Below are 12,391 nucleotides of genomic sequence, written 5' to 3' on the forward strand. Positions count from 1 at the left end.
TCTTCCTCTACAAACAATCTTCCACTTGGGATGCCTCAACACTTCTTTCTTGATAATTCCTGATTTTTGGTTACTCTATAGAAGTTCTCTTTTCCCCTTAAAACTTAGTTCAGAAATTTCAAATTCAGTTAAAGTCTTTAAATTTCCTGCTTTCAAATAACATGTAAATACTGAAATATTCATAAATATTAACTTACCTACCAAACTTGCAGTCTAAGTGGTATCATAAAACCTACTCTATAGAATAGAATTTAATATTGTTTTCTTTTAAGGAAGAAATCAAAACTGTACATTGGAACAACGTACTATACTACAAAAGCAGGTCCTTCTATCCCCCCACTACTCTGGAAATGTAAACAAAAAAAATTAGATACAAAAGTGATTTCTGTGCCTTTTTCTTTGAACACCTTTTCAGCACCTCAATGTTATTAGGTGTACTTTTTGCTTGGTATAGCAGAAATTTTTATGCTCACATAGCTGTTCAGAAGACTTCAGATTTTCCGCTACCAAATATCACTGGTGAAGCTAAGCTCTTTGGATGATAAAGGTAGCAGGGAACTGTTCCTATGAAATTCCTGGGTATCTTTCAGGGCATTATTAAGGGGTAGCTGTCCATTGAGTAGTGTCAGAGGCAGGTTACAATAGGTGTGGTGGTTGCCTAAGGAAGGTACTGGCAAGGTGGTGGTTGGCATCTCGTGTTTATAACCTCTGCAACAGTGCCTCATTTGCATCGAATCTGAATGGTGGAAATCTGGGAGGTCAGCTTGAGATGACACCAGAGAGGCCGAGGTACTGGTCATGGCAATAGATGGTATAGGCTGGAGTTCTCCAAAAAGTCCTTGTTCTGCGGAGTCCAGAACATGACACCGAGAAAGCATTTCTTTTTTCCTGATGGGCATTTCATATACTAAGTGCTTCCAAAACTTAGAATTTAATTTGCTGCTCTTGGGTCCCTTCCACTTGATCAAGGACAGAAGTTTGATGCTGCGCTTTAGTGATTCCACTTCCTGGCAATTCACCTTCCCCTTTAATTCTGTACATTCAATCAAAATCACTTTGATTTCTCCACTGACTAGCATGTTATGGAGTCTGCTTTCCAATTCGAAAACACTCCATCCTCGTCTGAGAATATAGTCTGGAGTTAGCACAATAATAAGTCTTCTGCTTTGCTCAACACATCTTGTGAGATCTTCAATGTAGGCTACAAATCACAGAAAGAGAGAAAAAGTAAAACAAAGACATTTCCAGTCTTTAAAGCATTAGGTTTGCACCCTAGTATAGCAAAGATCCAGTCTTTCACTAAGGTACATCACATTTTCTTTTCTTGTATTGCACACTCAGAAGGCTCGTTGCCTTAAAAATAAAAATGAAAAAAAAATCTTCTAATACTTTTCTTTCCCCTCATCATTACTTACAGTGTTCTGTTAGCTATATAAACTCTGACTTCTTAAGAGCTTAGGTGTAGTTCAGTTATTTTTATTTACTTAATCATTTAATTCAAGGCAGGCTTCAAGGCTAGTACTCTTAAGTGAACAAGCAATCAGCGGGTTGATGAAAAGAGAAATGGAACCTTTTAATGAAGGTCACTGTATTTACGGGTTTGGTTTGCTTTTCCCCCAGTTTCCAACTACTAAACAAGTAGGGGGTCTATGTATATATAATATATATATATATATATTATATATATATATAAATATATAAATGCTTCAAAGGTAATGTGCTAGAGATGGTGGAAAATCTCTTCTACAATCCTAGCTTGTTTCTCAGAATACCTTCTGTTCTTTGCAACCTTACATTCTCCATTTTGCCCTTCAAACCCGGAGGTAGGGAAGTGGTGTGTGTGTGTGTGTGTGTGCGTGTGTGTGCCCATGAGTTTAATCTGAACCAGCTGCTCTTTGTTCAGAGGAGGAGTGAGGGGTGGAGTCAGAGGTGGGGGGTGGTGTGGAAAGAACAGTAAAGGGGGAGGAGTCTATCAACTGAGAAGTCTTTGCTCTACTTTGTGGAACAATTCTGAAAGTGAGGTGAACAAGTTATGTCCTTTTCCTAGTAGAAAAACACTCAACGAACTCTAGATTTGTTTATGCCATGGAATAATCCTTTTGCAACCGTGCTTCCCAAAGTCTTATCCGCCAAAAAGGGAAACACACACATGTGTTAACAAATGGAGACTTGGACACAGGTGCTGCAACAGAGAGCTGTCTTTACTAAGCAGAGCACAAGGCCTTGTCTAATGTACAGTGCCCTCTAGCAGAAGCAGTGCTTACAGAAGCATAGCAACATTTGTCACTGCAAATCTGCCCAAGGTTACAGACTGCTTTCAAGGAGTCACGTCCAGTACACAGTGAGGGGCCACCAAACAGCCCAGTACAAGCCATTTGAAAAGAGAAACTTATTTTACAGATGCATATTTTACAGATGATCTCTCTTTTCCAGGGTTTTATTTCTACCATTTGGCAGCAAGAACACTTTCACAAGTGAAAAAGAGCAAATTTTCTATACACCCTACAGATAAACAAAAAACTTTTTGAGAGATACACAGAGAATTGCCCATTTAACAATTTGTTGTTACTGCTGTTTTGGTTTTTACTTAATACATTTCAGGACTTTCTCATGCAGTAGTTACAGAGACTGTATCTGAGGGAATAAGGCAACTTCTAAGTGGGGAGTGAACCCATTAAGAATTTTATGCATTTTCTTTTAGAGATCACGTTTTCAAGGAAAAAAATCAGCATTGAAATCTGCAAAAAATAAAAATGAAAACAAAAAACCAAACAAAAATACCACACAAGTAGCAATGGGGAAGTTATCACTCTGTAATTGTCATTTAGAGAACTGGTGAAACAGAATGGAAGGAAAGGTAGAAAGTTTCAATAGAGTGGAAAAATATTATCCCAATGTATCAACAGCTCTGACTCTTCATTTTCTTCCTTTCTTTCTGCTCCCAAAAAGAAAGAAGTTATGTGGGAAGCTTCATCATTAGAAGTTGGATCTGTAAGATACAGTAAAATAAACTATCATGCATCTTTCCCATTATTCTTTTCACCTTTCCTCCAAACAAAATGAAACAAAACCAAACCCCAAACTTATACATGGTATAAGTGCAGGAGTCCATGAAAACACAGTTTTACCAGGTTATGTATGAGTTAATTGTTATTTTTACAGAAGAATTCCTTACCAAATGATTTACTGAGGAATTATTCCAAGTAGCATTCGTCCCTCATTAATTGTAGCTTTACATTTAATTTTTAAAAATTGATCTGTACAAACCTTGGCAGGAGCACATTTGTCACAGAAACTATACCTCTATGAACAACGCTGTTTCTATGTGTTGGGATGTAATTTATTTTTAAAATATACTTTTAAAAACAAAAGGTATAGCTATACATATCTCTATCCATTTCAAGAAAATTACAACTCAAGTGTTCAGTCATAAGAGAAACTATATACATACACACTAATGAATTTGACTGGGAAGTCATAGGCTTTGGCTTTATTATCCTCTTTCTTGATTGGGGAAGGGAACAGGGTACAACATTTTTCCGCATTAATATTGTTCTCCCCCTTCACCATTCTATTACACTTTGCCATTTGACAGCTAAGCAGAATGCAAAATTTAGGGTTTGGGGGGCTTCTTAGAGATTCATTAAACAGAATTTTCACTTGCCCCCAGAAAGAATGCCTGTCAGGACAGATCCCACTACACTCAGCTGCACAGGGTGTGGGTGTTGAAGGGAACCTTGGAGAGAGGGAGTGGTCCCTGTCTCCTGCATACTACACTGGCTGTGCTTATCCTGGCAAAGCCTAGTGGAGAGTTGAGGCAACCATCCAGATAATTCCGGCTGAAAACCTGCTCTGGAAGAAAAAAAGGTCTGAATTATCCTGGTTTGCCCTATATATACATTAATCATATGCACTGGAGTCAGTCAGTCAGTACATCTAAATTTTCCCTGGGTAGACACAGCCCAAGTGTCCCAAAGAAAACATGAGCCATTTTCTTGGGCCCTGAATTTCGTGTTCCATTTCACTTGGTGAAAAACCAAGTGGAAGTTTTCAGATGTGAAGCCCACATTTCACTTCTTGGGATGGTGATCAGTGGCTGGGCAGCAACCTCAATGTTTGAAAGCAGCTGGGGAGGTGCCGCTAAGAGCTGCCTGGCTCTCAGGAAAAGAAGGAGAGACTGTGCCCTAGCTTCCATATTCTGGCTTGTTCTCTCTGTTTTTCTATGTTTTTTTTCTTATTCTCACCCCCTTTGCTCCTCTTTCTTTCTCCATTTCTTTTTTTTTTCTTTTCCTGTGCTGTTTCTCTTGTCCTTTTACCTCCCTCTTTGCTTTCTTTCTCACTTTTTTCTCCCTTCCCCTGTCTTACTCTCCCTTCCTCTTTTGCCTATCTCCCTTTGCCCCCTTTCTCCCTCCCTTCCTAAATCTTTTCTTTCTGTCTCTTTATCTTTGGGAAAAAACAAGGACCTAGATATCATGAAAAGTATAAATAAATTAGCAAGGGACCCAACAGGTAGAGTTAATATTTTTTACTTGCTAATCTTTAGCCAGGCAGTCGTTGCTGGCTCCTACACAGCAAGTGCCCAAAATAATTTTCCCCTTACCCTGGGGTTGCATGTCTGTATCCAATGACTGTGAATTGGAGCCTGATCCATTAGGACCATGTCCTGTTTTTGTATGGCCTGTGAGCTAAGAATGATTTTTTAAAACATTTTTAAAGGGTTGTAAAAGAAATAAAGAATATGATGCAACAGAGACCATATATAACCTACAAAGCCTAAAATATTTATTCTCTGGACCTTTACAGAGAAAGGTTGCCACCCCTGAATTAGAGACCAATCAGGATGTTTAGGTTTGGAAAAGTTCCAAATAAACTAAGCAGAAACAGGCATCAAGTTAAGGCATTGCTGGTCCATAGCTAGTGTAGTCCATGACAGGCAGTGGTGTTTGTCATGGTAGGGCTGTGGTTTTGTGGGAGACATTTTAGAAAACTTCAGAAACCGTTTTAAAAGGTTTCTTACCACGAAGAGATAATAAAGAAATGTTTTTCAAAAAAAAAAAATCCCTAAATCCACAGCACATAAGAATACTCGCTAAATCTTGCCCTGACTTGTTCAGGCAAATTTAGCAACTGAGTAGCAGGAATCCCTTAAAAGACTCTTTTTTTCCACATAAAAATATAAAGTATCCCTTAAATGAAAGGTCATTATTTCTTTGCAGATTTTAGTTTGAAGTAACTTACGATGACAGAAAAAACTAAAGAGGGTTGTGTCTGACAGCATTCTGTTTCTCTAAACAAGGCTATGAAACCACACTAGATTATCAGCCATGAAACAAAGCTATTACACTTAACCTATTTGTGATCTTCACAATTTTGTAAAAAAACAAACAAAAAAAACGGACAGTTGTATAAACCAAAATTCCAGTGTATTTAGAAAAATAGAATTCAGTCTACAAAAGTGACTTGAAAACAGGACACATTAACAAAGCAAAATGTAAACTGAAGGAAGAAATAAAAGGACAAAATAGAAGCAGAAAGAATATAATGGCAGCCCCAAGAAATTGCTTCTAATGGGGTGTATATTCTTTCCCAAAAGAACTCAGTACTCTTAAATGCCAGGCTTTGAATCTACTGCAGATGTAGGCAGAAGGACAAGGTGAAAACACTCTCATTCATGAATTTCTATGTGGTCTTGCTACTGCCTACTAACCATATGATTTATCAAACTAATCAATTAGCTACTTATAAATTATCTTTGTGTTGACACTTCTACTTATGTCAGGATCATTATTAGGGGCAGATAGCATATTAAAAATTAAAAGACAAATACTTAGTCTGTAAACAAAAGCATAATTTATTACTTTGCCAGGTTCAAATAATAGAATCTTGGTAGGCTTATATTCACAGCTATGTACAACCAATATCAGTTAAACAGAAAAATCATTAGGGTGAGATAGGACGCATCAAAACTGAATAATACCCCACCAATTTTAGTGAATATTAGTTAATTGATAGCTATAAATGGTGATATTTATTAAACCTATGGGTTAATATGTCAATACTTAAAATCAAGACAATTTCTGACAGTGATTGATCCACTCCTATGACTGGTGAGGAAAAACCAGCAAAAATAATACAGGTTTCACATGTATCAAAAAAAGTGTATTACTCAGCACTAAATATTTGGTAAAAAATTATTAGACCTCTGGTATAAATAGAGGCATACAGTGAGGTACTTTATAATGTAGTCTTACTGAAAATACTACCTGCATGTAAAATAATGATACTTAATACTAACCTATTGAAAGAGATACAGGTTGACAACTTCACTCTTTGTCTTGGCCAACGTTGCTAAAGCTTTTGGGTCTTGCTTCTGTATCTGGCAGATGTAAGAATCTGTGTTGTCTGCCACAGATATTGAGGGTACAAAATTTTTTATTTAGCCAGGTGTGTGTGAGGGGAGTAGGGGGCTTTCTGAACAGTGTGTGATATTACTTGCCCTATAAAAACCTTCCCTGGCCCCTCCTCTAAGTCCTTGGCTTGATAATTCATAGTTCACTGGGCTAAATTTTTTGGCAGGAGTTTTGTTTTCTATTGACTAGTGTAAGTGTTCTAACTGATTCTGATTAAAAAGTTGATCAACATTAACATGGATTTGTTGAGTCCTTGTGAGTGCAGGGAACCACAATTTATTTACAGTTTTGAGTTTGGAGGCTGTATTTCTGGTAATGAATCCTTTACTTTTGCTATAGCATTTCACCAGTGGATGGACAGGGAAGCATGACAGTGGGCAGAATTTACTCTGGAATGTTGTCCACATCTCTAAATTCTTTCTCTTCCCTCTTTACCTCTTCACTGAGAATAGAGGTAAGTAATAGAACACATTCAGAGAATACTAAAAGAAAGAAAATGTGGAGAGTAGCAAACAAAGAGAGTCTGCAAAATGTTCTTCCCCTCCTCTTTTCCCCCTTAAACTCATGCCCTAAAAATTTGTAGATATAACTAATTCTAATCAGTGCAATCTTGATAAATATGGAACAAGACAACTTGCTCCTTATATAGTCTTTTCTGTGGTTCCTTTGGTACTTAAGACAATTTTATCCTGGTCTTCTACTTTTTTTTTAAGGTGTCTGTTCTTTGTGCTATCCAAAAAGTAGATTTCCTGATTGAAATTCTACACAGTGGATTCTTCCTTTACCTCAAACATTGATGAGAAACCTCAGTCCATTGACCGCAGTATTTTGCTGGGCATATTGGATACAGTTCCCTCTCTCTTGACTAACATGAAGGGGATGGTGGGCTTATCTAATTTTATTCCATGTGAGTAAATTGTACACAATGTGTTAAATTTCCATGCCTGTGCATGTCACCCCTGCCTCACACTTTTTAGGTCACAGACGTCAGATTGCCTGGAAAAGGAATTTATTACTCCCCAAGGACAATTTCCTTGAATGGTATCCAATATGTCCAGCTATTAGAGGAACTATTGGCAATGAGTAGCTACAGATCCATGTACAAAAATGTTTTTTGCATGCCTCACTTCATAAGTGACTAGGGATCATGTGACACCAGATGTATTCTCTAGTCATTTGTCATTTCAATGTCAGCACAATCACATGGCCATTAAAGAACTGAAGATTAGAATAGGGAGGAAGGTCTAGCACATGCAAGAATGTAATCAGACATTATAATTTTCCCTTAAATTACTGAAAGAGTCCTAGGATTCTTGAGTGAGAGAAACTAATAGAAATTTGAGCATGAAAACAAATGGAGAGACAATTTGATATTTGAGGCCAAATTCATAAATATAATTTCAATAGACATGGCTGATCAGCCATACGCACGATAATATTTTTCACTCACTAGTGTCTTTCTCTGGTGCAATAATGCAGGAAGAACTCACACAGAGATCCCCATAGTCTTCCTATGATTAGAAGAGGAAACTGAGCTAAAAGACTTTAAAAGATTTTTTTCTCTTTAATGTGCACTTAATCATCTATAGATTTTTCTAAAACTTCAGCCAGAACTAGCTCAATTTATAATTGTTAATCAGTATTGCACATGCACTTTTAAGCACCTTGCTTGCTTTCTCTTAAGGGCAAACAAAAGCTATAAGATTGGGTTGTTTCTACTTTTAGTCTTGGAGTACTATTCTCTCCATCTGACCAGTTGATTAACTTTTATATTTTTATGCTTTTAAATCTCTACAGAAACACTGAGATAAGATGGGCTCAAAAGCCTAAATGGTACTCATCCAAAAATGTCCCCAATCTCAGGATCTCAACTGCACAGCTGGGTTCTGTTGGTCACATGTCAGCTTCAGAGCACATCTGTTCATTCCTAAAGGATCCACTAGGCCCTATGAACACAATGTGCTCTGTGTAGAGTACTTTACACCACAAAACCCAGCAGCTGCATGGGTGAGAAAATCTCTACTTCTCAAGTTTGTGTCTCTAGGCAGTTTGAGTAGGGTGTTTTCTCTCTGGCTTTCTTTTGGTTGCCTGTCACTCCTGACATTCAGATGCCTGTTGGCAACAAAGTTGCTTTTGCTATTCTACTACAGATGTTTCTAGCCTGGGAAGAGACAGACCAAACTTTTACTGGAAAGTAGAAATTCTTGCCACATTCATGCACCAAACCTGAGAAAACATAAGGAAGATCCTGGCCACAGGCTCAAGAATGGAAAGGTAGGTCACTGCCAGGAAAATAATGTCCAGATCTGAAGACTTTTAGTTTTAGCATTTAGGAAAAATGTTTGTGTCAAATCTTCCCACCTGTGCTGTTCCATGATGGTCAAACGACACTTCTCTAGTAGGGCATGCGAGAAGGGTACAGTTACCTATACCTCACCTTGGAGAGTGACATCTTTATATTGAAGCTTTCTGTGAACTCACAGTCATGCGTGCATTGGTGTCAGGGGGAGGAAGAAGGGTGGGGGACACCCATTCATGTACTTCTGAAACTGTATACATTAGAAATATTTGTGTGTTGATGAGGTTGAATTGGAATACCACGAGAGTGGTACAAATGAAACTGAAGATACATCAAAAGTGAAGGCATTAAACATGAATGGGTTTATGTCATAGACTTCATTAGTTTGATTCATAGAAAATTATTGTTGTAGGTCAAGAATGATATTATGAAGTCTGATTTTACAATTCTCAAAGGCCTCATTGCTAGTTTTTAGAGGAAGGAGCAGTCTTGGGTCAACATGTTTTAAATGAGATGTGAGGGACAAACATAGCTTATAATATTGTAACTACTTCCCCCCCCCCCACAGGAATGTGTCTATATTTATATAGCATAGCCTGTTAAATCTGTACCAATGGCTGCAACTACAGACCACAGAAGCTTCTTTAATAACACACATACACCAAGTCCAAAATGTTCTACTCTGTCATTCATGTGTAAATCAAGTATATTATTCATATACTTCATCGACTTCCTGAATGCGTGCTAAAAATGCCAAGGAAAAACTCGTTAATCGTGACATGGTGACTGCTCAGCCAGCTCTGAAATGTTGATGGAAAAGAAAAATGGTCAAAGGGCCTTTTTAAGAACCTTTGCAGGTTACACTCGCAAATCGGAATTCAGAGAACATGAATTTCCTCATTCAGGAAGGAAGGATTAAAATCAAACACCCTCCAGTGGTTGCATCTAAAAACTGCATAGTTGTCCCAAATGGCTTAGTTGTAAAAGGAGTCTTCCTGTGTACCACTGAGTACCCAGGATCCAAGTCCCTGCTCAGTCTAATTGTTGTACAATCTCAAAAACACTAAAATGATCTTCTACGGACTATAAAAATCTCTCTTCTCCCTAATAACATCATCTTGGGTATTTTTATTTTGAGTTCTTTAAATGCCAGGGTATATGAGGTGACAACCTTCTATTATCTCTTATGTAGCGTGTTATAGTCCTCAACTAAAATCTTGTAGTTTTGTGCTAGGAAATATGGCTTGTGTAAGCCTCATACCCCATGGTCAAGGAGGACATTCAGACCTGTCTGTGATACACCAAAACAACTAATCAATTTCAATTAATTTAGCCAGTCAACTAGCTGACTCAATGAGGTGTAAAATAGTCTACCACCTGTTTGGCTAAATTGACACAGCAGGTTGATTCAATTGACCTGTCATCATCAAAATAGACTATCTGAGAGAACTAAGAGAACACAGTTTGGGGATGCATCTCTCTCACTCTCATGCTCTCTGGGTCTCACTCTCACCCATGCACAATAGCTGCTTCTTTATATAATAAGCAAGTGTCATCTACTGAGTCTCAGGTAAAGTGACTCGCCTGTATTCCATGTTGTCCCTATTTCCTTTTCTGATGTGCACAATGTTGAAGCATTGTTTTCCAGGTCAGAAGAAAGATAATCAAATTTGATGTGTTCGGACATGAAGGGTGACATTTTTAAGTCACTTGGGTTGATAAAGACTGTCTATTGTCGTGCCAACAATTTTGTAATGCAATAAGGCAGAAATTGAATCCATATTGAATCCTACTGAAGGTGACTTGACATAGAGTATAAATTCCACTTTGGTAATGATATTACTTTAATACAATTTAGTACACTATCACTCTAAAAATCGATGTTGCAGAATTTTGATAGTTAACAAGATGCTCTTGGCAAAAATGCAAAAAGTGCATAGGAATCTAAGGAATTAAACCAAAAAATAGTAAAGGGATATTTTTGATATTTCATTAATGATTGATCAACCTCTTGTAGATATTCTTTCTAATATCTGAAAAAATAAAAGTAGTATACACATTAGGACTGAAACTATTCCTATTAACTACATTTTTTTTCTTTCAGCAGAAAGCTCCTTGTTTAGATTTCACATTCACTTTGTTAAAAAAATGCCTTTCAGATACTGTCATGCAAAAATTAACATTTTTACTTATTTCATTCTTATTATTTCCTCTTGTCTTAAACCAATACTATTAAAACAAAATCAACAAGCATCTATGAAGCATCTACTGAGTTTAGGTATTTTGGTAGATGATAACAGGTGTATGAAGATGAATGAGAGACAGTACTTGCCCTCATGGAGCTTATAGTTTTGCTGAGAAGATAAGACAAATAGCTGGAACACTACATTAAAAAAAGAAAATAATACAAAATATCACAGGAGTAAGGAGTACAAAATTTATAGTCAAACAAGTGATTATACACCACATACTCTAGGGCTAGAGAAATTATTATGGACTTTTCACAGAGGCAGTGTTATGGAGAGTATACATAGTATTTGTAAAGGTGTAGGAGGCTAACATGAACAAAAGTGTTGCACCAGACTGTAGCAGTGTTTAGCTAAGGGTTAATGGATATTATCCTATAAGAAATGGTGAAGAATTTAAGGTTGTTGAATAGGGGAGAGACATGATCAAGGAGGTATACATATTAGTGGGACTAGATGCGTAAGAGGAAAAATAGGGAAGGCAGAGAGTAATCAACATTCAGGAATGAGGTGATTAGGGCCTATACTAGAATGGTGGAAGTGGTAATGGAAAAGATGCAATGGGCACTGGATTTGGGAGAGAGATACAAAAGAATCAAAAATGACTCTGAGGTATCTGCATGTTCCTTGGGGCTCGATCAATGTAGAAGTGGTATATAAAGTCATGAAAATAAAGGAAATTACAGAAAGAAGCGAGGAGAGGACCATGGGAAGAAATTTGGGGAAATATTACATTTGTAGAAAGTAATATACCAGAAAATATTGTCTGGTTTCTTTCTATACATGTGTAAGTGTGCATACTCATGTGCAAACCCAAACATATACAGAAATGTATGCACACTGAAAAAAGAGATGAACAAAAAAACTCAGTTGTTTCAATTTGTTTCCTGTCAGTTTAGTGACCACAGTAGACTTCTGATAATCTGAATAAAAGTTATTGAGGAATAAATAGCGTGATCTAGAGGAGTGAGAACCGGAATCAAACAGATATAGGTTCTTATTCCATCTCTACCATTTGCCAGCTGACTGGTCTTGGACTTCTTTCAGGCCTTATTTCCTCATCTGTAAGATGAAGATAACAGTACCTGCTCTTTCTCCACATAGGGTTATTGTAAAGATGAAAAGAAATAATGTATGTGAAAATAATGTATGTGAAATAATGTATGTGAAAATATTCTATATACTGTGAAGTACTAAATATATAAGCTTTTAAATTTTGTTAGCCCATGTGTATAAATTACCATATTCTGATTTGTGGTCACAGCTTAATCTCCCCCTCTCAAGGATATTAATATAGACATGCAAATGAATTCTAGCACTTTTATGTTCCCTCAATGGCATTTCAAGCTCGAGGGCAGAGACCATATCTTTTCTGTATTTACCTCACACTTTACTGTGTACAGTACACTGAACAGAAACAGGAAAGAAGTATATAT

General features: G+C 37.1%; 1 protein-coding gene across 1 annotated transcript in view; it reads right to left on the reverse strand.

Moving 5' to 3' along the window:
- Nucleotides 1-333: 333 nt before the first annotated feature.
- Nucleotides 334-12,391, reverse strand: part of IL1RAPL2 (interleukin 1 receptor accessory protein like 2) — a 1,069,064-nt gene continuing 1,057,006 nt past the window's right edge. Inside the window, exon 10 of the mRNA XM_027097515.1 lies at nt 334-1,201. Within this exon, the coding sequence (XP_026953316.1) occupies nt 504-1,201 (698 nt within the window). The 3' untranslated portion in view covers nt 334-503. The remainder of the gene's footprint in view (nt 1,202-12,391) is intronic.

The sequence above is a fragment of the Aethalodelphis obliquidens genome, unplaced genomic scaffold (assembly GCF_003676395.1).
Source record: "Aethalodelphis obliquidens isolate GAN/ISIS:26980383/991018 unplaced genomic scaffold, ASM367639v1 scaffold114, whole genome shotgun sequence".
In the NCBI taxonomy this organism is placed as follows: Eukaryota; Metazoa; Chordata; class Mammalia; order Artiodactyla; family Delphinidae; genus Aethalodelphis; species Aethalodelphis obliquidens.